The 27,394-nt window shown below is 33.9% G+C and overlaps 1 protein-coding gene across 1 annotated transcript; it reads left to right on the top strand.

The window, feature by feature from the left end:
- The first annotated feature begins 3,248 nt into the window (after positions 1–3,248).
- On the top strand, positions 3,249–5,442 carry LOC110110030. Its single transcript, XM_020841313.2, has 3 exons — positions 3,249–4,134; positions 4,287–4,476; positions 4,583–5,442. The coding sequence occupies exons 1-3, from the start codon at positions 3,724–3,726 to the stop codon at positions 5,152–5,154; spliced, it is 1,173 nt and encodes a 390-aa protein (XP_020696972.1). The 5' UTR covers positions 3,249–3,723; the 3' UTR covers positions 5,155–5,442.
- Positions 5,443–27,394: the final 21,952 nt, after the last annotated feature.

A 27,394-nucleotide genomic window follows, 5' to 3' on the forward strand; every position in this document is an offset into this window, starting at 1 on the left:
ATAAGAGATGTCACCTTTAAAAATAAATGTTGAACATCAACCCCTACTAGTTTTCAACATACATATGCAAGGTGAAAATTATCTAAGCCAATAATATATATAACTATAGATAATGGTTTTGATGAATTGGAACCTCCTTGCCAATAATAAAATTTAAGACTTCCAACTAGAGATTTAATGATTAAGCCAATCTAGTAGCAACGGAGTGAAACCTTTAGTAATGATTCTTAAAGGAGTGAGATGCATATGCTAATACTTGAATGTAATCAGACTATATTGGATAATGAGAGTCTCACTATAAAAATTAGAATTATGAACAAACTTAACTCAATATATATCTCACATTTATTGAGGTTCATAGAAAGTCTAATAAGGTTCTGAAAAAAAAAATAAACATTTGTGGAGAATTACACTCATGTAAATACTTTAATTAACGTATCAAATAATTATGATTAGGATGAAGAAAGAAATCCACATCCGCTAAAAACCTTCAAGAGAGTCCTCATCCATTATCTTATTAGATAGGGCATTAGATAGGGTAATATAAAAAAATATATCATAATTGGATATGCTTTTTTTGGGAATTTTTTTGAATTAAACCATTAAAGAATTTAAATTTTAAAAAATAAGCTAAATGTAAACTTTTAAGCTTAATATATATTTCTTAGTTTTTTTTTTTATAAAAGAGATCAAATACACTTTAATTTTTTGTACTGCTCTTAAATAAAGTTATAACAATTAATTTGGATGATAACGTTAATTAGTAAGGATGTAAGCTTTAATTTCAATGATATTCCTCAACTTAAAGATAGATTAAACTTGAAGGCTAAGGAAATATGCACTAGGAGCATACAATCTTGAAAATATCATGATGCTAAAAAAATACAATCTCATATTGGGCTTTACTATTTTGATATTAGCTTTAAATTTAATTTTAAATTGATCATTAGATAATTATAAAAGATTTATCATAAAATAATGTTATATCTGCCATTCTCACATGTCTGTTGTAATAAAAGTAAGATAAGATCAAATACTGTCATAACAATGTCATATCACAAAGAGTTAGACTTAAGTGATATGTGACGAGGGTCCCCCTTAAGAAACAATCTTGGATGTCATTTTTAGACGTCCTTCCCAAGAATTCCACTTGTCGAGTCCCTCGAGTGGTCCTCTTAGAATATTATGAGAAGCCTTATAACTTTCTTGCTGAGAATGTTTTTTCTCATCCAAGATAATTTTTAAAGACCTAGATATTCCCCAACATGCCTCTTACATGTGTCTCAATAGAATAATTCAAGTAAGTTAACAAATATAAGGCATATGTTTAACTAATTAATAAGGAAATTTAAGTGTCAATTGGATCCATTTATCATATACATCAAGTCAATTTAAGTGTCAATTGGATTTGATATACTTTTGGGTTCAACGTGGGTTAACCTAATCAAGCTCATAGCCAACCTTATATTTATGCTATATATTGTCCCATAGGATCCAAAATGAAGTTTACTAATCCTAAAATAGGTTAAGGTAGGTAAATGTAGGCTCAAAGTCATTTAGGTTAGTTTGTGTTTATGTTTTCTCGGTGTCAACTATATAACTTTTCCCAATGAATGGTTCGATATGTCAATTATGCTCAATCGGTTCATTTAGTAACTAACAACTAATCACATTAGCAGGCTGATATTTTGTCCTAAGGAAGGGCATGCTGAACCTTTTAAGGTAATCTTCTGAATGAAACTAGAAATATTATATCAAATTAGGCTAAATAAATTATATTTTACCTTTCTTAACAATATTCTTGAAAGATTAATCATTTCTTATCTTTTGAGTTCCATTAGCTTATCTTAGGATAATTTCATCATTTCAATTAAGGGTGTCAATTTCGGGTCACGAGCGGGTTCGGGTCGAACCTGAAATTGACTCGACACTATTCGAGTCAACTCGAACCCAACCAATTTTTCTAAATAATTCATCTTTTCGGACCGTAATTAGACAGCTCCGGGTTCATGTCAACTTGACACTACCCGAATGATCTGGGCCTGACAAAAAATTCTTAGTTTTGGGGTAAAAAATGTATAATCAATATTCAACTAACAGATCATAAATTAGAGTTCATTTGATTTGAACTTGAGGTGATTGAAAAATTATTCAAAATGGATTATGGGACATAAGCTTTTAACATTAATCTCATATAAAAATGAGATAAATACCAACATAAAAAATTAAGATACTATTTCTCATGATGATACAATTTTCAAAATTAAAGCATCAATACTAATTTACAAAAAAAACACTTAAATTGGGAGGAAAGAAATTAAAAAAAATTTTGGAGGAGAAAAAATAATTAAGTTTTTATTTGAGATAATTTTTTTTACTGATTTATAAAATAATTTTTAAATTTTTTTTATTTATATTAAAAAATTATTTTAAAAAATAATAAGAAGCTGCTTGAAACGAAACCTAAAAATATTGGTACTAAAATTTCTACGATGTTGCGGTACACGGCAGGAATAATTACTTATCGTCCGTCTATTGCGTGTTCCGCGAGACCACCGATTCACAGAATGGGGATTTTGTCTCGGGCCTCTCTCATCCGACGGCCAGGATGATCAACTGTGCTACGGCGGGCCCCGCAGTAGTCGGTAATGTAAGCGAACGTACACAGCGGTTATGCGAGGAGGCGCACCGGTCGCGTGTCCACACCCTCGCGTCATCCCCCCACGGGCTTCCTCGCTACGCCCGTGTGGCCTCGGTCAGAAGGCCATGGCCATCCATCTTCTCTTTTACCACTCCATAGCCATCCATCCTTAGATTTAGAGCACGAACCTCAAGTGGATAAGATAAGGCATGAGGATTGGGGTCTACTATAATTTAGAATTTGTAAGGGAGCATATCCGAAAAAAGCCGTGGTAGTACAGTAAAACGGAATATCGAAACTGCCACACATCGCTTATCCGGGAAAGTGCTGGAACTTGGACGCATCCAAGGGTAGGTTCGACATTTGAAATCTACTGACAAAATTACCCCTTGACAAGACTGGGGCTTGCTATGTACGGTTGCAAGACGAAGTCATGAAGCAAAGGGCAGAGAATGGGCATCCTGGGAATTGGACATGGGAGGAGCGATGAGTGACACGTGGTGTAATCGTGAAGGGGAACCAATTTTCCTCGCCACGTAGCTGAGGTCGCGCGGTTAAGTTTTATCCTCGCCACGTCGGACACTCCCCCTCGCTCCTTATTTAAATTCCATCCTTGCAACGCCTCGTTTCTTCCTTTCAAAGAACAATTCGATCACTGAGCTTGCAATAATGGAAAATTCAGGCCATCTACTTTTTGAACTGGCCGGAAAAATTAACATCCGCCGGCGACGCTTTTGAGCTTTATCGCAGAGTCCCGTGAACCCTAGTGCGAAAGCGATCGGCCTTGGAGGACGGATACTCCGTTAATGGAGCGGTCTACTTTAACGTGCTTCTGATCGCGATTTTTGTGTTTCCTTTTTTTCGTGATTTATCTCCTTTCCCAACCGAATACCAGGCAGTCGCTTTAATTGAACCCGAGGTTTCCCGTTTTGGAAGGGGTATAGGGTTTAGGGTGAGATCGATCGTTCGATCGGAGCTCGAATCATCGTATTTTGAGCTCGGTTTGTGCCTTCTTGGTCCGGAAATGGAGGGATAGCACAGATTGACGGCTTTTCTGGAAGTGAGATTTCTTTGGCGGCGTGATGCCGTTCCCAACAAAGGTTCAGCCGGTAGATTTGAAGGGGTCTTTTGGGCGAAATGATCAGGGAAAAACCGCTGGAGGCAAATCACGGCTGAAGCGCCTTTTCGAGAGGCAGTTCCAGAGTGTACTGCGGATTTCTTCGTCGGAGAAGCTCGCCGGCGCTGGTGAAGGCAAGGGAAGTGATCGCGATGAAGGTGCTGTGGGCGATCCGGAGCCAAACTCGGTGTGCCTTGTGTTCAGCTTTATGGAGGACAGCAACGAAAAGTCATCGGGTGCAGCGGCGGCCCGGTGCGGCCGTAGCCGCTGTATCTGCTTCAATGGAAACTGCGACGACAGTACAGATGATGAGTTTGGCAGCGATTCTCCGCCCATCGCCGCCGGTTTCCCCGGCGACGGCATCGAGATCCTTAAGGTAGCCCACTCACTCCTCCGATCTGTATGACGTATTATCGAATAATCGATCATTTCATATCCCTTTATACATAATTTTACTTTTATTTTCGAAAATTGCTTGATCTGCGCTAAAATTAAAAAAATATCTACTCTCCTTCCTATTTTTATTAGAGCTTGGTGCCGTGCGCGAGCATTACGGAAAGGAATCTGCTAGCGGACGCGTCGAAGATTGTGGAGAAGTGCAAGATCGGTAAAGTGAAAGTCGATTGCCGGAAGATCACCGCTTCTGGGCTCCGAGACCTAGGTTACGATGCCTCCGTTTGCAAGTCTCGCTGGGAGAAAACCCCTTCGTTTCCCGCTGGTAACATCTCTCTCTCTCTCTCTCTCTCTCTCTCTCTCTCTCTCTCCAAATCGATTCCAATCCCTGAAATCGCTTACCCACCGACCTGCTTTTTTCTGGCAAACAGGCGAGCACGAGTACGTGGATGTGATCGTGGACGGCGATCGCTATCTGATCGACGTTGACTTCCGATCCGAGTTTGAGATTGCTCGTTCTACAAAGAAGTACCGTACGGTGCTCCAGTTGCTCCCGGCCATCTTCGTTGGCAAGGAGAATCGCCTTCAGCAGATCGTCTCCGTAGTTTCAGAAGCATCGCGTCAGAGCCTAAAGAAGGAGGGCCTTCACTTCCCCCCTTGGCGCAAGGCAGAGTACATGCGCGCCAAGTGGCTCTCCCCGTACCACCGCACCACATCTGCCGCCGTCGATGGTGCAGACGTCGCCGGAAAAGACGTCTCAGCCGACAGCCGTGCAGCCTGCCCGATATCTGCAGTGAATTTTTCCGGTGAGTTTGAGATTCGTCAGGGAAACGGCGGAATCGGCGTCGAAGGTGATGAGGAAAATAAAATCACTGTGGTGGTTTCGCCTTGGCAGCCACCAGCCGTTAAACCGAAGGCCGCTCCGCCGGCAGCTGGCTCGAAGGTCGTCGTCGCCGGCTTGGCCTCCGTCCTCCGGGAGAAACCCCCCTCTCCTATTTTTTGAATTTTATCCCTTTTTTTTAAAAAAATTTTCTCCACTTCATTTTTTGGTGTGAGAATTACGCGAGATATATATTAATCATATATAATATATCTCCGAGTTAGCCTATCCTTTTTATCTTATCAGAGGGCTTGTAAGGATTGTAAGAAGAGAGATCGAGCAACTGCTACCACTAAATATAACTTCGTATATTTCATAACTTTATTTTTCAGAATATTAAAAGTAAAATAAAATAAAATAAAAATGTGCTTACATTTTAATATTTATATAAAAGATTAATGAAAAAAATTATGATTATTGGTGTTCTTGGTTCAGTAGCCGGAGCAGCGGTTGTCGGTCCAAGGGAAACAGGAGGGGATGTGTGAGATCGAATAAAGGTTCTTTCTAATTTCCTCTCGTTCTACAGAGTTCTGAGTACTAGCTTTACCATATTTTAGAAATGAATTAATATGGATGCAGGACATCCACATGATAATTAATATAAATAAAAGAATAAATATGGGCTCGTGCCATCTCGGAAGCCGTGCGGCCGGTGCACAGCCCATGAGGATTGCGTGAGCCAACCTCACTTGGCTGCCCCACCACACGCGCCCCGCTCTGGTGAATAAACCGGTCCGGTCTGACTTCGCCCTGCGGTTTACATTATTGATTCAGCACGGCGCAATTGAATTTTGTAATTTTTTTCTTCTGATAATTAAAATGTATTGTACTTCTAAGCCTCTTTTTAAATATGAAAAATAAATTTTAATTGAAATATTTTTCTTTTTGGGGAAATAATTGAATTATTATACGAAGAAGACCAGAAGGGGAAAGAAATGGGTAAGAATTAAGAAACAGCACATCCGAAATGTGTGAAAGAGCTCATTTTCAGCGATGTAGTTTCCGAAGTCGGTGGAGGATGCTGAATGACCAATATAGCCTTGGAATATCTCGGATATTACGCTCATAGGTAGCAATCATCACGCTTTTCCGTGGGGCATTGGGTGGACAAAGGTTAGTAGGTTACTTTAAACAGAGGAGGCCTTGCCGGCACACGTTAGCACATCGGTATACCTAGGAGCTAACAGATGCACGGTTTTTGATGATCTATATTTCGGAGCGGCGAGCACCCACAGAAACTCGCGCATAAACCGCTCAAATTTTATCCACCAGCTTGGATTTCACCCATCAACCACCATCCTAACCGTCTGGTGGGCCCCAAACTGTGGGTGCGGTTTCTTGTCAGTGGATGGATGACGTATCCGACTTGCTTTGGAGTCTTTTGCTTTGGTGCAAAAATAAAGTTTCCAAGTTAAATCTTTTGGTGAATCGATTCTCGGACTCTTCAAAATATGTCTCCTTTTTATTTTTTAATTATTCCTAAATATTTCTTTTCCCAAAAAAAAAAATCGATGAGAATTGAGAGTTATGCCGGAGCACTTTATAACTATAATATGACCGAGTTATTACTCCTCCCAAAATAAGGATTAGTGTGCTTAAAAGATTTTTTATACCTTGATAAATTTGAATTTTGTTAAATTTATTTTTAAACGGGGTCAAATATAAAAAGTAATTTAATTTTATATTATATTGATTTTAAAATATTTTGTTTACATTTAAAAGTAATTTCAATCCTAAGCTAGGTTTAAGTTGTGGATAAGTTCAAAATTTTCTTCTAAGGAGTTTTGACATCTGTCATTGGAGCTAAATTAATGTTTCTAATTCATCATTACATCTATACTTAAAATAGTAATGAGTTAATTAATGATAATAATTAATATAATAAATAGGGAAGTAACAAATTGAGAGCAGTCTATTAAGCTCATGCAATCTCATGTAACAATACATTGATCTCATCTCTTCACATATTGTCAATTGTTTATTAATGAATTTTTATTAATTTGAAAAAAAAAAAAACATTTGTCGAACACCCTGATCACGCAACTAGTCGTCAATTACTCTCACAAGCTCCTCTTCTTCATCTCAAACCCAACACCTCTCATTTCTCCCTTTTACTCTTCATTGAATTCCCAAAATCTCAATGCAAGAGAGCTAAAGAAGTCATACAAAAACTGCATAGACGAAATATTGTCGGGTCTTTTGTCATGCAAAGTAAGAAGTCACCCTTCTTATGCTATCGGACACGTCTGGTCACGATTTTGTGGTGACTTTATAGTTTGGTGAGATTCAATCATAATTTTGTCTTCTTATTTAAGATTTTGTAAATTCTTAGGATTTCTATTAATAAAATACAACATATTAATTAAATAAATAAATAATAAATTTAATTATTAAATATATGAATGTAATAATTTTAATTTCTTTATATGAAACTCCTCTAATTTAAAATTATATAGAACTTTTAAATTACTATGAACTTAAAAGCTTCTTTGGATTCTTCAAAAATGATCATTTCAAACTTAAATGACACTCAATTCATTTAAGTTGGGAATCTTTTGCTTTTAAGCCAATCTGTCATCTATAGTGCAATTCACTCCAAAAATGCCCCTTTCAATGACACAGAAATGCAAAATTCATTTATTGCTGCATTTTAAAAAAATTAATAAATTTGTCCAAATTTTCAAGTTTATTTGGCGGTCCCAAATGCAGACGCGGGTCGCTGTCACCCGCGGCACAACATAACTTCCGCTGCGGTGATCTCACCCCGGCGGTCACTGTCACCTCTAGAAGGGAGAAGTTTGGTATTAAAATTATAATTAATATGATAAATGAATACTTAATAAGTGGTTAATATTTTTATGGAAAAAATTATATTTGAATATTCTGATATTAATTTTATTAATCTATGTTTAAAAAATATTGAACTCAATTTAATATTAATTCATATAAATTTTTTATATATAATACTAATATCAAAATAAATTCAATGACTTTCAAATTCATTGTTATACAATTTATATAGAATATCTTAATGTAAATTAATTTTTTAAAAATTATGATAGTCATGATCATATTAAAATTTATGTATATTTTAAAAGTATAATATAGCTTAGAAATTAGTTAACAGTGGCCATACAAATAATATATTTCAAATTAATGAAAATATTACTAAATTTTAATATTTTTATAGTTTTAATATTTTTCTTAACCCTATATGTGCAGCCATTGCTTGTTGAACTTGTGCAAGTCACTTATTTTATTCCTACACATTATCAAATTCTTCTTACTATATTTAAATCATTTCCAAAGCCTTATCTCCTCATTTAAGAAGCTCAAACCAAGGAACTTTTATTTGGTCCAGTGCAAGGACCTAGAGGAAGATTCGGTTTTGCCTCAAAAAGTGCAAATACCGAGTTTTTTGAAAAAATACCGAGTTTTTTTCAAAAAACTCGGTATTTGCACTTTTTGACCTATTTTTGCCTAAAACCGAACCTTCCTCTACATCCAGTGAAAGGACCTAATAATTGCTCCAAACCAAGGGGGGAGAGAGAGAGAGAGAGAAGATTTGGTCATCCAATTATGAGTCATATTCTTATGGAAAATTATTACTCTCAAGTTAGGATATCTTTTCTCCATCTGATATTTCCTTATTACCATCCCTTATAGGAGTTATTTTATGATTTACATAAATCAATTTCTCATTAAATTTTGATGGATTTTCTTAATTATGATAGAATTATTGCGTGTTATAATATTCATAGTAGAGGAGTGAGTGTCGTTTTAGCTTTGCATGAAGATGTTGCACATATATAGATAAAATAAGTTTAGAAGAGACACTAAAGTTTTTTACTTCAAATATTAAAAAAAAAAATCATGGAGCATAACCCACTTGAAATAGTCAACTATACAAGTGGTTATAGAAATCTATCATTCATCTCAATTGGAAAAGATACGATTATAATTTATAGAATTTTAATTTGATCACATACGGTGATAGTTCAAAATTTTGAAGAAATAATGATGGGTGATGATGGTGATCAATAGATATCAGTCAGATAATGACGATTAGAGAAATATCAATCAAACAATGATGATCGAGTTATTGCAATTGAGCTACAATGGATGGGCAATAATAATCAACCAATAGAGGTCAGGCTATAATGTTTGCTTCCATAGTAATTGAACTACATGTAATAACTTAATTCAAATCTTATATGTTTATGAAACATTTGCTAATTTTCTATGAATTCATAGGATTATGTTAATTGGGGGTTGAACTTGGGAGAAAAGTCTGATGAGTTGGAAATGTAATAGCCCATATTTTGATTTTATCAATTTTTTTCTCGAGTCATAATAACTCCAAATTGCAAACCGTCTTTGCCATAGTATTTTGATTGTAATATTTTATTAACACAAATTTTTTCATAATTTTTGGACACTGGCAAAAATCTTTAAAGAATTTATACTTATCAGTACAAGTGTGCATTTCGGGATCGTTAGGTGTCCAATTTGTAAATCGATTCTATCGATATTTTTTAAATATTATATTATATATTATATTATTATAAATATCATATGTCACTAAGTATTTTAAAAAACATATTCCTATCCATTTTCATCTATAGAGGCATGGCTTAAGATATTATGAGAGAAATATGAGGAGAGAGAAATATGAGAGAAACTGAGATTTGGAGACTGCGGTGCAATTTTCGTCCTTCAGGCATACTAGGATATTTTCTCATCATGTCGTAAGGAATCCATACCCTATTTTTGATTTCAAAGATTTTGTGCTTTTGATATTTTTTTTATTAAATTTATGTTTCTGTTACCGAAAAATATGAATAACTTTGTATTAGTAAAAATTTTACTATGTAATATTTTGTATGTTATAAAGATCATGATTATGAGTATTTTGAATATTTATTTTAGATTTTTTACATTATGATTTTGAAAATACAATGATTTTTATGTACCCAAAAATTTATTTTGATGTCAAAAAATTATAGTGTGGTACAATAAAAATCTTAAAACATCATTTTGTACTATTCTTGATATTTTAATAATTTTATAAAAATGTGCATTTTTGTCTATTATGATTCTTTGTTGTCTACCGTTATGACATTTTGGCATCTTCTTAATTAAGTTCAATTATGCATTATTCATTACAATGCATTAAAAATAAATGTTGGTATGTGCTTGAGTAATAGCTGATCACTCTTACTATTATAGTATTGTGATAATAATATACGTGTGTGAAACAAATAAGTAAAGACTGGTTGACCTATTGATTTGAGACTGATTGACATGTACAGAATGGTGGGCCGGAGGATTTTCCTTTAAATACTGTAGTTTAGTGTTATCATCTACTAATTCACGTGATACATTGATTAAGAGTTATAAGGAGATCATTATTGGTGCCGACGAGCAAAGAGTGACGACTTTATTTACTGAGCTAATAGTTTACCAACACTTATACTAACCCTGAAAAAATACCGTGATAATCAGGACTTCTTACTTGTTTGATATGACTGTTGAAATATATGTTCTTGAGGCATTATTATTATTATTGTATGAATTTATTATTACTATATGGATTTATTGTTATTGCATTATTCTACTGCTCCTGTTACTAGATTATTAATGTTACTCATACTATTTGATAATATTGATTCATTATGCTGATGTTAAGCATGTGATATACTGAGCACGTGATATAAAATGTATGAATAACATGTGTATATTCCTATATAATGTTATTGTATTAATTTGATTTCGACAGTATTTATCAATATTTTGATTTGATGCTTTATATAATTTCTGTATTGATTGATATTACAGATACGATGATTGCTTTATAGATTTGACACTCATACTACTTCACTGACTTTCGTAGTATAATATTTTACTATTTATAGATTATAATATTACTATATATGTACTTTAATATTTCTTCATTGATTTAATGATCATATAAATGTAATTGCTATAATTTGAGTGTTGACATGTGTGGACCTCTAAAAGGACACCACCCGCGGTGATAGAGTACAGAGGGTATACGACCGCACTACCTCGAGGGATAGAGACGATCGCAGGTCTCCGCTCTCTTCGCAAGCAGACCAATGGGAGGGCAAATTAGATCGTACATACGATTAACCATTAAGGATAACGGCTCTCGCCAGCGCACCCCGATGGATAGTAATATATATGACCTAATCATAATAATGGATTTCCCCTACTCGATACATCAGCTCGAGTGGAGTTTATTTATTGCGGGGTTCTATTTCCCACTGGCGCAAGCCCCCATGGTTAATTGTATCTTAAGCTTAGGGCTTGAGAAAACTCTCGATTAAGGATCCGATATTATTCTTCCCAAAAAGGAGGATTTTGACCAAAATAGGCCAAATTGGACTAAGAAAGACTTGGGTTGACCAAGACAGGGTTTGACTTGGTCAACCTAGTCAACTAAGTCCAATGAATGGAAGTTTGAGAAAGAGATAATGTTCGAAATGATTTAGAACTTGAATTAACCCATTTAGGTCAATTTGGGTCAAACAGGGTTGATCCAAGGCCTAGGTCTGGGCTCAATAGACTGGGTTTAACCCACCGAATTGAATGGGAGGGGTCTTGGGGCCTGACCTAGTCAATTTGACTAGGTCAACCCCTTTGACGAAGGGTTAGGAGAAAATTAGGGTCAACAACATGCATATTGCTCATGTACCCTGCTTTGAATTCAATTATAAATTTTGGCGCCATGCTAGACTTTTTAAGCTTATTATATGTTGTTAAATAATTTCAGGTCAGGGCAGGCGAACATGATTGTGAGGCTTGTTAGGATTTCCTCAGGTTCAGATTCTTTTTGTTATGGTTATTCTTTTGTACTCAGAATAGAGTCATTGTGATATGATTGTGTAGATCCTGAATAGCGTATATGATTTTTTGGGAATAATTATAAATATGTAAATTGATGTTTTGAATTATAAAATTTGTTTTGTTAGTTATTATTAATAGATGATATTATATAGCTTTAGTATTGTTTACTAAATGATAAGAATAATTCTTCTAATTTAGATTCTAGGACATAACAATAAATGACTATTTGATAGTGTTGCAGCACTATCTTATTTGTGCTTCGGTGATGTTCTCTTTTATTGTGGCGTCTCTTGGGGGCATTATGACACTGTTTTATTGGGCATTGCTGTACTAGTTTCTATATTTCCAAAACAACATTTAACCTTCAAAGGCACAACGATGATGAAGCTAGGGGTGTCAATTCGGGTCAACCGGTCGGGTTCGGGTTTAACCCGACTTGACTTGGCTATAAATGGGTTGACCCTAACCCAATCTGGTTTTGCAAACCGATCAGATTTGTCAACTCTGACCCGACCCGTGCGGGTTACTGGGTTGACTCGACCCGACCCGTGAACATCTGCGAAGCCTATCGAATCGCATGGCTGAAGGCTACGCGTCTGTGTTTGCGGAGTGGAGCGGGTCCGCAGAGTCGTCTTTCGCCGAGTGACGGAGGGCCGAGGCTGCGGAGGAGGAGTGGAGTAGCGATTGCGGCTGCTGAAGCGCTGTTGTGCAAGCTGGATGCGGGACGCCTGGACCGACGGGTGTTGGCAGCCAATGACGCGGACGGTGGACTCCACCTCACATAGAAGTGATGTCGGAACCTTACGCGAACGCGATCTAACGGGCAGCGCGAACGTGACCAGATGGCTAGCCCGGAGTCGCGAATGTGACCTAACGCGCGAGATGAAGAAATGGGTCAGTTCAAGTTGACCCGTGGGTTGTCAGGTCAATCCAAACCCAACCCGATTTTCAAACGGGTCAGAAATTCAAACCCGGACCCGACTCGTTTTGTAAACGGGTTGACTCAAACCTAAATTTTTTCAGGTCGGGTTTTGGGTAGTGTCAAAAGTTGAAAAGCGGGTTTGGGTCAACTTTTGATACGGGTTGTCGGGTTTCAGGTCGTGTCAAAACTTCCTAATTTAAATGGGAGAAACATACCTGCATTTCTAGCATATAGCTTAATATTACAAAGGAACAAGTTCTTATGGCCCAAACCCATCTTCCAACTACCAATCACATATCATTGTCTTTCTTAGAGAAGAACATGCAAGAGAGAAACAAGAAAGTTTCACCTTCTCCACACACTTAGAAATCTACCAATTTTAACTCTCCATACCTTCTCTTTCGCATAAGAAACCCAAAACTACAAGTCCTAGCCTCATTCCTTACAAAACCCTTGCCCTCACACACCCGAAAAAAGAGTTTATGGCACAAACCTCGCTTCTAACTGAAAATCAATGATTGTCTTTCTTGGAGAAGAATAAGCTAAAGAGATAAGAAATATTCACCTTCTTCACACACACATAAAAAGATCCATTGATTTTAATAAATTTTTCCTCTTTTTCACTCAAGAAGCCATGCACTGACCAAGCCCTAATTTTTTCTTGGAAAAGCTCTTGCTCTCAAAGTCCGAACCACAAGCAGCACGACCCTTTTCTTTTCAAGCATGAACACTCGATTTGCCATGATATGGGATATATATAAAATAGGAAAAGACAAAACCCACTTGACAGAAAAGCAAGGAAATAAGATAAATAAAAATAGAACTATTTTAAAGAATAGAAATAGTACTTAGAATTACTTTAATTAAAAGTAATTAAGTGAATAATTAATTCCAATTAAGATTATTTTAATTTTAAATCACTTATATTAATTCTCCACCATGATTTAAAAATAAAGGTAAAAGAATAAAACATAACGAGATAGCCCAAACTATAACCTTCACTTATACATATGTTTATCAAAGTTAGACAATGTCTGAATTTGCTAAGAGGAACTACCTATATAGTCATGTCTGTAGGATTGTCATATGTTGAGAACTTAATAAGCCTTAATATACCGAGCTTACTAAGCAAAACCATATAACCAAAATGATTCTTTCAAAACCTTTATAATCACAATATATTATGCTTCTGTTGAAGATAAAGCTACAATTAACTGTAAGTGAGATTTTCAACTAATTTGACCACCATAAATCACGAACACATAACCTGTAGTAGAACTTCTTCTGTTCAAATCTCCTACAAAATTTGAGTCAACATATCTTGCAACATCAATAATATCAACACCTAGTCTAAAACATATACCCATATCCAGAGTTCTAATATCTGACTTAGAACAAATCATAGCATACATAAGAGACCCAATGACATTGGCATACAAAATTTCACCATGCAAGAACGTTATTTTTACATCTAGTTCTTCTTCTTTCTGAGTGTAAATAGGTGGATCTACCTAGAACTCTTGATATTCATTATCATAATCACTACCAAATAACTCCTGTTTCTGTAATTCAACTAAACCTTTGTCACTTAAATGTCCTAATCTATGATGCCACAATTTAGTTTTATCTAGACTTGATTTTGCTGACACATGGTTTTTAATTGCCATCACGGTAGCAGCTTGCAACATATAAAGTCCATTCTATTTTAAGCCTTTCATAATTATAAGAGCTCCTTTTGAAATTCTCAACAAACCTCTTTTAGATCTAAAAGTATATCTAGAGCCATCTAAAGTTCCAAGATAAATTAAATTTCTCTTTAAATCAGTAACATGTCTTACAACCTTGAGGATTTTTTATCTGACCATGCATCATACATCTTAATAGCAATAGATCATATACCAACAATATCATTACCAACAATATCATAAGCTTTATTGTTTCTAAGTAAGACCTTTCCCCCATTTAGACATTGATAATTAGCCACTCTCTGATATGAATCATATGATAAGTGCACTCTAATTTAATAATCCATTCCATATTATTGTTATGATTACTAACATTATGATTACTAACATAAAGAGCATTAACACTATCGAAATTTTCTCCAATAATTGTTGCATCCCATTGAAATTGAGATTTATCTTTTGACACATTTTTAGGAATTTTTTTTTTTGATGTGTTGATCTTATTACAATGCCAACATTTAATACTTTTATAATCTTTCTTAAAAGCTGACCTGCTTCAACTCTTAGATTTCCATTTTTTAAATCATTTCCTGTATCATGAGATCCACCACAAACATCAAATCCTTCCCCTTGATGATTTGTTTCATAAGTTTTCATGTCCAAAATCTTAGAGGAAAGAGCACTCAGAACTTCATCCACTCCACTGTTATAGTCTCTCTTCTATATTTTAAGGTTTCTTTGAAATTTTTTAAAACTTTTGGCAAAGAATTTAAAAAAATAATAGCAGTGCCTTCATCCTCTATCTTAACCTCAAGGTTTTCAAGATCTAAGATGAGCTTATTGAATTCATTTAAATAATTGTCATCAACAGATTTTTCCTCATCCATTTTATAACCAAATTTTTTTTGCTTCAAGTATATCCGATTAGGAAGAGAGTTTTGTCAATTCTTTTAATTTTATCCACAATTCAGATACAATTTTAATCTGAGATATTTTTCTCAAAACCTGATCAGCTAAGCACAAGATAATAGAACTAAATGCCTTTTTTGTATAATATTCTTTTCTTGATTAGTCAATATTAGATAAACAACAAAATTTTGCTAGTTTTTGGTAATCCTATCAACAAACTTTAACTAATTTTGTTGTTTGTGCGGAGCTACAACGGTCGTTAGCCATGTAGTAACATTGAAGCAAAGACATCTAATAATTTAAGAAAATTTATAGGCTCTCTGCAGGAGGGCTTCCAACTCCTAATTTTCATATATGATCTGTCTCATTTGATTTTAATTTTTATATGAGATAGAGTGCACTATGAATATGTTGCTTAGAAATGGTTTATCTTTATTACTTCTAAAACATTACTTAAAACTTCAATCAAGAAATATATTTTTGGAATAAAGAAAGGAGGGAGGGAGCATGCAAGCTGTTTATCTACTCCAGCTTTTAAATTTATGTAAATATTTAAGTGAAAAAGCAAGGCCTACATTTTAAAAAGCAAGCTGATGGTTCTTTACCAATGCCTCTCAATCTGAATAAGAGCAAATATCTACATATTTTCTTACGGGTCTCGTATTCAATACAATGATGTTATTAGATTAAACTGTTTCAAATTGGATAAATTTATACGTGACTCGAGCATGTCTCTGTATACTTTGTAGGACAACTCAAATGAGCATAAAAATAATAAATTAAAACTTTGCTTTTTTGTTTCAAAAATATTAGCGACGAAAGAGACTTGTTAGAGGACAAGAGATTGCTTATAAACTAGACTCTCTTTGAATTTTGGAGGCATTTTAGTCATAATGAAATTAATGTACATATTTATCCAAGACACGAACAATGGAGAAAATATTTTGTGCGGAGGCCGGGCGCAACTCTACCTCCAGAGTCAAATCAGGTGCAACCACTTCAGTGGTACCGAGTCACGGTACGGAGCGGTGCCAGTGCCGAGCAATACCGAGCCCACCATACACAGGAAGGGATGACGACGCACATTCTCATTGGTCTTCGAATGGGGTTCGGCATCACACAGAATAATTAATCCGAACAATGAACATATTTCTCAACTTTAAAATATTCAGAAGCATATGACCTCAAAATTCCCTTGCTTAAAGCCATGTAATTAAGTAAGGCTATATATTTCAGTCACTTAAAGACAAACTCATAAACACATCATATAGATAAACTTCGAATCTAGAACCTTCTTATTGATAGCTAAAACTCACAACCAATAGATCAAGCGAGCTGCAATCATATTTTACAAATTTGTTAAAAATATATATATGCAAAATAGTGGTTCAAAATTATTATTAATTGCACAAACTTTTTTTTTTTTGACAAAATAACATTTTATGTGGAATTAATTGACGAGCAATTTTACTTGTTTCATAAACAATTTGTATTCGAATTGCTTTGAAAACCTTCCTTAATTTAAGCTGTAAGAATCTATCTGCATTTATATTTTGAACATTATATTTTATTTATTATTCAGTGTTAATGCGTTATTAATTAATCATAAGCTCATTTAAATACCCATCACAATCGTATATTAAAATAGTCGTGCCGCGTGTTTTATTTAATAATGATAATAATATTATAGAAATGGCTATTGAATAAATTATTAATTTTGATGGGATAAGTATCGATTATTTAATTTGATAGAATTATTATTTAAATTCAATATTTTCAGTAATTCGATAAAATTAAATATTAATATATAAAAAATATATAAACTTATTTACTGTTCTTTTTCAAAATTTATCAAATATAAAGTAAAATATAAAAATATTATTATTATAAAATTATTAAATAATATTATCAAGTTCCATTTTTTTTTGTGACATTTAGGTCAACTAAGGAAAGCTCACACATAAATGTGAGCCACAACTTCTCTGCTAGGATTTGCCTCGCGGCGTTCTGCTAGGGTTCGCGTGGGTTTTCTGGCTGCGGGGTCTCCCCGCCCCTCGGGGGGCTTCTCTCGCCTGAGATCATTTGGTTTCAGGGAAGTTTTTTTGTTCCCTGCTGTTATTTTTTTGGTTGTAGGGGTTTTTTCGGTGGTGTTTTTGCTGTTCCCACCATTGGTTCCGGCATGGTTTCTTTTAAGCTTAAAGATCCCGGTTTTTTAGGGGGGGTTTCTCATTCTCGGTCTTTTCTTCAAGCTTTGGCTGGTTCGAAGTCTTCTTTTCCAGATTTGCATGTCTCCACTTTCCGTGGAATCCCGTCTCTTTGGGTTTATGATTTGGAAATTAATGATCTTGCAGCTCCTTTTCAACTCTCCCTTGTTGGTTTCTTTCCTGCAAAAAGACCGTCGTTGAAAGCCATTCGTAAGTTTTTCTTTAATTTGAAGTTAAAGAATGAGGTTTCTATCACGATTTTAGATCATTCGCATATTTTGATCAAGTTAGCTGATGACCTTGATTACTGTAGAGTTTTCTGTCACCGTTCTTACCTTGTCTTTAACTGTTTTATGAAATTGACGAAATGGTCGCCGACTTTGGACATTGGTGTTGAATCACCGGTGATTCCTATCTGGATCTCCTTTCCTCGTCTTCGTCCCCATTTTTTTCGCCTCGGATTCTATCTGGCCTTAGCGGTTTGTTTGGGAAACCTCTAAAAATTGATGAAGCTACGGCTATAGGTTCCCGTCCGTCGATCGCTCGTGTGCTTGTTGAGTTAGATATTACGAAATCATACCCTAAGCAAGTTTGGTTAGGGTCGGAAAAACAGGGTTATACGCAGGAAGTTGTTTTTGAAGAATTCACCAACTTTTGTGCCGGTTGTAAATCTATAGGTCACTCGATTGGATTTTTCCGTCCTTCTGCTCCTATTTCTCAGATCTCTATCCCTCCTCCTAATGTTCTTGTGATTTCTGGAAAATCCGGGGAGGGGGATATTATGAATAGTGGCTTAAATCATGTTAATTGCAATGATGTTCAAACTACGGTTATTGAGGGGAGTAATGTTTTGCTGAAAGAAGTAAATGGTGAAGTTGTTTCGGTTAATGATGGAAGGGATCCTTCTCCTCATCATAGAAATGTCAAAATTTCTATTACTATTTTAGATGCTGTCTCGGCCCCTGAAGTGCAGGAAGTTATAAATGAGACTTTTCCTTCTCTGGTAAACTTAAGTGCTGGCGTTATTCCGTTTGAACTTTGCTCGGTTGCTTTATCGCCGAATGCTAGACCTTTTATTCCTCAAGTTGTTGATGCTGATAGAAATGTTATTTTGGCTCCGGTCTCTACGGGAAATTTTATTAATTATGCGATTGCTTTGGGGACGGAGGCGGTTTCTGTTGAGATGAATGAAGGTTCGCCTGTACTGGGTATTGTGAATTCCACTGGAGATGTTCATGTTTTAGAAAATGAGGAAGGTGGAGATGATGTTATTGTGCCTGTTGCTGTGGATATGGCTAGAGAGGAAGGTATTCCTACCGATTACAATCTAGTTGAGGTCCCTGTTAATGTGGTTTATACTCAAAAGATGACTATCTGTGTGGTTAATCCTGCGGGTATGGAGATTAGGAACCAGAAAAATTGGTTGATTGATTCGTCGGATAATGAAGCGTATTCTGAATTTGATGACTCTGATACTGATTTTTCCCTTGTTCGTTCTTCCAATGTCGCTACTTGAGGGAAATTTTGGGGGAGAGGTAGACGTAAAAGGTGATCTTGCATGAAGTTTTGTTGGTTGTCTCGCTGTTTATCCTCGGTTTTCGTTTGGCTTTTCTATTCGTTTGGATGTTACGTGAGGATATGGGCAATGATGTGGTCGGGGCTCGCATCCCGGTCGTTTTTGCTGGTGGCAACCGTAGGTGTGGTATTTCGGGAGGCTCATCGGGATAGTTTCTACAACTTCTGGATGGTCCGTGCGGGACGTCTTGGACGCTGGAAGCCTTGACTGATTTCTGAGCCCGCGTTTAGCTTGTATTTCTCCTCTTATTTGGTCTTTTCTTCTGTTCTGCTTGAGACTATGCTGTAATTTTTTGGTTTATTAATATATTTTTATTTTGTGTTAAAAAAAAGGAAAGCTCACACACACATTGCATATACAAAGACACGAACCCAATACCTCTTAGTTGGTTGCCTGAGGGCATCTCCAACCGAACGCCAAACTAGTGTATGGCGTCGTTCGGTCACTCCAACCGAACGCCAAATATTCCTCCATTTGCTTGCCAGTGAATTGGCGTCGCACGTTCACCTACACTATTTTGCTCTCTCAACCGTAAAAACGCGTCAAAGGGAGAATGATCGTTACCTTCACAGATGGCGTTCCATTGGAGCAGCACCACGACATTTTGGAGTTTTGCGGTATTTTGCCGTGAAAAATAGAGTTCTCCGCTGGAGATGCCCTAAGCTCTCAACCAACAAGCCAAGGTGAGTTATGTAATTCCAAAATTTTCACTACAATAAAGAAGATATACTAAATTTTAATGAGAAAATATCAAAATTATTCTCAGATTATTCTTGTATGACCAAATTAGTCCTAAAGTATTATGGTGCCCTAATTCAATTCACCAACTATACAAAATTGATTCAAGATAATCTCTCATGCTGTAATTGTAATATAAAATTGGTCTCAATTAGTCCCTCGACTTTACAAAATTGATCCCAATTTATGCTTCTCTTGGGTTGCCTTTTTATTATTTTTTAAAGTGGTTTTTAATACTAAAATTAAAATTTTTATGCTAGAAAAGTGTTTAAGAAAGTCGTCCAAAATTAAGCCTTAATCCAAAAAGAATAATTTTAGATCAATTTTATATAGTTGATAAGGGCTTCGTTAGGATAGCTAATTGCTTTCTTACTATTTTTTGAATCATTTTTTTAGTACAATTTTTTTTTTGAATTAAAATTTTTTATAGAAAAATATTATTTTACAAATCAATAATTTTTTTTTTTTCAAAACGAAACCTATATTGAAATAATGTTATAATCTACGAAGGCTAAAATAATTATAAATTAATAGTCGGGGACCATTGGAAAATTTTAATCATATTATTTTAATTATAAAAGTAGAGAGATAAGATTTACTAAATTATATAGCCCACACAATATCACAAAATCACATTAGTTAAATTTTGTGGCATCCTAAAATCTCCGACACTCCGAAAACGATGGGACTGCGCCTAAGAAATCATACTCTATCTGTCAATATTTAATTTTATTTCATATGGGCCCCACTTTTATTTTTTAAAAATAATTTATTACACATTTATAGCGTCATTATTATAGGTAAGAATTTAAAGAAAAATATTCGGAAATTGGAAAGCATCGTGATTCGTGGATGGACCGCAGAAGAACACGTGATGGGCAGTGCCGGATTTGGAACGGAGGCCCAATGGCCCGATGCGATCAAACCCGGCCCGTTTGCTCGGGCTTTCATGATTGGTGGGGTTTTGCATGTAAGGTGTGACTAATGACTTAATGTGAATGATGGGGAGATTCAACCACTTTGAAGACTTGGTCAGGATTCATCGAGAGATTTATCATTGCATGGACCATATAATCTTGTGGTGGTTGCCAAGTCTTGACAATATTTGTGTGGGAGATTTTTTATATTTAAATTTTGACAAAATTGATTTCTTTTGGCTTTTTTATTTTTTTGATTAATTGATAATGTATTTTGTATTCATGTGGAAGTAAATTTGAAGATTATACAAATAATTTTGAATCAAATTTGAGTTAGGATATTTGGACCCAAATTTTCTGGCGGTCTTTGATTCATTGTATCATATGATTGATTGTGATCGCTCGATTCATTTAATACAATGATTGATGCTTTATAGAGTTCATTGTGAAATTATTATGACGTGAAAAATGGTTTAGTTGAAAAATTTGCGGATAAATTAGTTGAGGCAATTCATCTTTGATTGTGAATTGTAATTGTCAGACAGTTGTCACCTTCTACTAACATATGATGACACCTAGAGTCATCTAAACAGTCGAAGAAAAAAGCTGTCCCAAACGAAGCCTTAGGCTTCGTTTGAGATGACTTTCTTACTTCATTAAGAAGCAATAAAAAAGTCATCCCAAATAAAACCTTAATGATATATATATATATATATATATTAAATAGGCATGAGAATACAAAAAACTAATCACAATATCGAATAGTGAAGCTTGAATAATTTTGACTTTATTTTTATTTAGAATTATATTTTCTTTTTCAAAAAATCTTCATAGACTATTTTTATTTTATTATTTATTTTTTTTAAAGTCGTTCTATTCTTCGTAGAATAGTTCTGTCTTTATTTTTTATCCTTTCTCTTGCATCAATTTTATTTTTTAATAATCTACAGCAAAAAGGAATTCCTTATATCTTTATATATTTTCAAGCAATTTAATTTTAAATGTTAATTCCTATAATCTTACTTTATAATTTGAGATGCAATTTAATTTTAGATTAAATGAGTTTACAATGATACAAAATTTCCATGGAAAGAGCTTCTCATTGCATTGAATTCGTTGCCATTAAAATCTGGTCAAACTAGCCAATCAAAAGAGTAAGCTTGCTTGGCCTGCTCTCTATCATGTGTAATAAAGCCACAAGTAAAAAATAAGTTATAAGAGATGGTGGTAGTGAAAAATAGGGGGAGGGGACCTCAGCTAAGCAACAATGCTGTGCACATGTTGCTCTATATCTATGATGCGTCATATTCAAATAATTAATTGATCTAAGGCATTGTTAATTTGTGGTGCTCACCATTGGAATATTGTTAATTGCTTGTGTTATCGCTAATGTATATGAGCCAATTGACTTAGCCATAATGCATCATCATCTGATCAGATTTATGGTGCAACACTAGCTTGAATAGCAGTCATCATTGAACTTGCACAACAATTATCAGTATTTATCACCATAGTAAGACATGTATTATGATAACTTATGTTATGGTTATCACATCATTAAGTCCTACAGTCATCTCTTATAAGATCTATGTCATAATCGTATCTTTTTTAAGACCTTGATGGTAGCTATCTCTCTTAAGATATATATAGTACAATTGTTTCTTTAAGACTCGCACTACAAGCATCTCCCTTGAGAAACGCATCACAATCATCTCATGTAATAATTTCACCATATTTATCTCTCACACGATAGATGTCAAAGTTATCTCCTATAAGTCTAGTTCCACAATTGTATCTCTCATGTTATACACTATAGCTTTCTCACATAATATTTGTATTATAGCCATATCTCACAAAAGTATTGTTGCATTCATCTTCAGAAAGTCCCATATCACAATCACTTTTGAAAGACTTGTCACAATTTCTTCACAAAAGATTTATGCCAAAGTCATCCCTTCAAGGACTTGTTTCACAATCATTTCCCTCAAGACTTGTGAATCATCCATCTTCTTTAATTTCTATATTTAGGGCTCTTCCCAACAGCAAATTATTAAGTGCGGCGTCCGGATCCGTCCGGAGGTGAATCCAGACACACCATGTCACCCTGACCCCGGTGCATCCGGGTGACGTGGCGCGTCCGAATTAGCCTCCGGACAGTCCAGACACCACACTTAATAATTTGCCCTTCCCAACACCATTAACATTGCTCCCTCTTTCAAGATCTCCACCATCTCCTGTGAGATCAGACCATGGATATGACATCTTGTTATTTATATTAATGACTTTTGCAATTATTAACAATAATAACAAATCTTGGGACACATGTAATGAATTATCTCAATAATTGGCATGGACCCACAAGAAGAAGTTAAGAATAAAACTCTTTAGAAGTAGAAATGAAGATGACTTTTAATAATTACTTTTCTCTACATTAGCATTTGAATTTTTTTTCCATCTTCTCCATACATGATTTAAATTATTGATGCCCTTTAGTCAATTATGAGAATGCATATAAAATTTAATATGACTTGTTTATTTAATTTTTAATAAAAATTGACTTCATGTTATCTATTATTAATGTCTTGGGTATGTAGTGAGCTTCTCAATAAAATAAAAAATGCCTACTCTTTTAATAAGCTTATAATTGGTCCACATGCATCTAATTAGCCTTTAAAATTTTGTACAAGAGGTGGACTTAGTCCAATTGTGAATGACCAATAAAAGAGTATCAATATATTGGTTAATATCTTAAAAAATATATATAATAATAATAAAATAAAATAAAAAAAATAAAATAAAATATTGGTTAATATTTTTGATGGATTTATATTTAATTTTATGTTTTAGTAGATGGCATTTAAATAATCTAATTGCTATAATTCAGACTTAATTAATTTGAAAGCAAATATAATCAATTATGCATGATCAACCAAAAATATGCAAATCTTGTAAGTCAAATTGGATGATGTCATCCACCCACTGTTGACAAAAGCAATGCAATACTTGATTGAATTTTTGAATCAAGGGTGATCAATTAGGTCAATTATCTATCTTCTATGATTTAGATTGAAGATCAGACATTGGATCATTGACACTTGTTATTGGAGAAACAATAATAATGACAACACATTTTAGCTCCATAATTTTATTATTAGTTAATAATGGAGCTCAATTTTTAATGCTTAGTAATATTTTTAGAGCTGAAGGGGTTTTTTTATCGTCTTGGGGCGTCCCAAATTTCCCTATTTATCTCTCCATTATCTAGCTTTTGTCTCTTACATTATCAATCATCATTTGAGTTAGATTGAGATTTTTGAGATAAGCAAGAAGTTGCTGTAAATCAAAGACTGGCACTACTGGTATATTATGGAATTCATTGATTTTGAAATTAGTTGTATCACGTGGAGCTATGAACTAGCTGAGCTATATGGATATTCTAACTCAAGTAGCCATTATGGCTTACAATGATTAGGTCTTTTGTTAATCTATAATCTATTTCTATATACCATGTTTGATCTCACTTGGTTGCTCATAAAATACTATATGACGTATAGTTTAAATTGTTTCTCAATAATAAATGAAATTTGTTGCATATACCAACTATGGCTACTATTATCTTATTATAATGATAATCTTACAACAAATGCCCTCCATAGTTCTTTAAGAGTGCATAACAATATTCTCAACATAATTGATGGAATTTATAAGATCATATAACATTCATATTTGGATTGTTGTTTTCATGAACAAAAAATTCTAATATCCAAACATCATATGCTTAAATTACAAACAAAACAACATAGATTTTTTTTTTTCCTTTTTTGAGTATATCATTCCTTCAAATTTAGTTTTATTTTTCATCTTATACTATTAAATAAAGCAACACATGAATTATACATGCATTATTTTTCGAAGTTCTAATTTATTATGCTAGTTTAAATTGTTCTTCGCAGTATAAACTATTACTCGGTATAGTAATTTTCTAATCATCGAACTCTATAATATTAGAATTTAAACATAAAAATGGTAAACATAAAAGATAAATTATATTGATTAGTGGTAAGGTCAAAATCTTACTTTGTCAAAATTAATATGAGTGAAATTTCAATATAGATAATTAAATAATTCTTCCTCTCAATGACATATTCAAACTGTTTTTATGTTTAATAGGGATCAACACAAATTATAAATATTTTTTTGTGTAGATTAAAAATATTAATGAAGAGGTTCCCCAATTTTATTTAAGAAACCCGTGAAGAAAGAAAAAAAAAAGGCTGAGAGAGATATTGGGCTGTGAAATAGCCCGTTAAATTTGTAAGTGGGCCTAAACTTCTCAGCGCTGTTTCTTTCAGCCCATCTCTTTAAATAATCCAAATTGGTCAGAGATGGCTTAGGTTATGATGTTTATATAGCTATTAAAATATAATTATCTCATGGTCGGTTCTAACTTCATTAGATTTTCAAACATATATACACCCACGAGAACATCATTAGAATATGTGTTTGAAATGACTTTTGAAAAGTTCTAAACCTAACTGATTATTTGAAGTTTGAAAATATGTTTGATAAATTGTTAAATATATTATAATTAATTAGTTGGCTTTAATGATGTTCTCATAATTTAATCTTAATTTTAAATCTTTTAATTATTTTGAAAATCACTCGGGCCTCATTTGAGACTGTTTTTTAACTTCTTTATAAAATAATATTATAGCACAAATAATTTTAATTTGAAAAATATTTGTTCTACAAAGCTGATTTAGAAAGTAGCAAGAAAGTTGCCTTAAATAAAGTCTGTATTATGATTTTATTTTTATATATGGATAAGTAAAAATGAATTTATTTTTCAAATGTGTATTTTTTATTTTTAAATGAGCAATAACAGTTAGGCACAGAGCCCCGGGGCACGGGCCCACATTGGCATATCACATAATAGTTGAAAAATGACATAACAAATTATTTTAAAAGATAAAACATACAAAGTGGCCCATTTTGCAGCCCATCACATAGCACATAAAGCCCACATAATAATCAATTTTAAATTTAAAAACAAAACAAATATGTTGTTGGGGATCAAACATAGCACATCTTGCTTCATTAAACAACCTCTCAATCACTAGACCACATAATAATTTACTCATAAGCTTTTACTTAAAAAAAATTAAATTATGCACATTAATTTTATAATTTCATATACACAAGAGAAATAAACCACCTGTAAAAATTTAAAAATATGTTAGAAATCATAAATTTATGCCTCCGTAAATTATTTTTTTTGCTCCGCCAGTGATAAAATTGCCCACAATTGAAATTAAGTAATGGGGGTTAATTTATGAGCTTTAATAGAGTGATGAGCTTAACTAAGATAATTGATCTATCCTATTATTAAAATTTGGAGTTTTAAATTTCTAAGAAATTCTCTAATAAATCACTTAAAATTGGAAATATATTCACACTTTGCTATTAGATTTTCTACACAAATAAAATGATAAAAATATTATAAATTATTTTGATAGTTGAAGAATCAAGACTTGAGTGTCATTTAGGTTTTGTTTGAGATGATTTTCTTACTGTTTCTTAAAGCAGTTTTTTAGTTAAAAATTTAAAAAATTATGTACTAAAAAATTGCTTTAAGAAACAGTAATAAAGTCATCACAAATAAAACTTTAATTTCAAGCTGACCTCTGATTTATATACATATGAAGAAAACATGGAAGTTAAACTTAATATCAATTAAGTAGTTAAATGAGAAAAAAATATGTCTCAATCTTATACTTTGATGTTAGAATGATAATCAATGGTATTATGATGATGATATGATTGATCTGAAGCATTTTATAGCTCAGTCAAAGGGACAACGAACAGAGAAATGTAAAACAGAACCAAAATTTTACTTATAAGATTGATCTGAAGCATTTTATAGCTCTGAAATCTGTAGATTTTCAACTCATCTTCCTATTCTGGTGAAAATAACAGTTCATAAATCATTGGAAAAGAAATTTTGGGGTGGAAGCTCCCTTTGAAGATTATTACATGGTGGTGTTGGCTCAAGAAAAATGACACGAATGCACGAATCCCGTTTTGTAGCCTTAGGATTCCACTTCCCTTAAGTTAGATTGAAACTAATCAGATTTCCCCTGAGGGTAGTATCAGGGTTTATAGATCTGGGGTTCTTACTTCCTATGAGCGCAAGCACTCATAGTTAATTACCCTTTTTTTTTTTTTTTTTTTTATGCTCCGTCTCTCTTCTTTTTTTTCTCTTTTTTTTTAATAGTCAACAGGTGGTAAATGACTTTGTACTCCCATATTCTCCGGCCTGTATCAACTAAGCTCAACAACCCACTGGCTATGAACCAACTTCACCTGTACAAGATCATGGCTTCATTGATAAAGCACCTTTCATTTGTGATTATTCTTCGAGTTGGGTTCTCATCAAAACTCAAATGAGGTTATTAGAACATCAATAATACTAATTATTCTATTTACTGCATTTGTATTCTTGCTGTCCAATACTTGCACTACACGTGTAATGTCTCTCAAGA

This window comes from Dendrobium catenatum, unplaced genomic scaffold (genome assembly GCF_001605985.2).
Source record: "Dendrobium catenatum unplaced genomic scaffold, ASM160598v2 fragScaff_scaffold_133, whole genome shotgun sequence".
NCBI lineage: Eukaryota > Viridiplantae > Streptophyta > Magnoliopsida > Asparagales > Orchidaceae > Dendrobium > Dendrobium catenatum.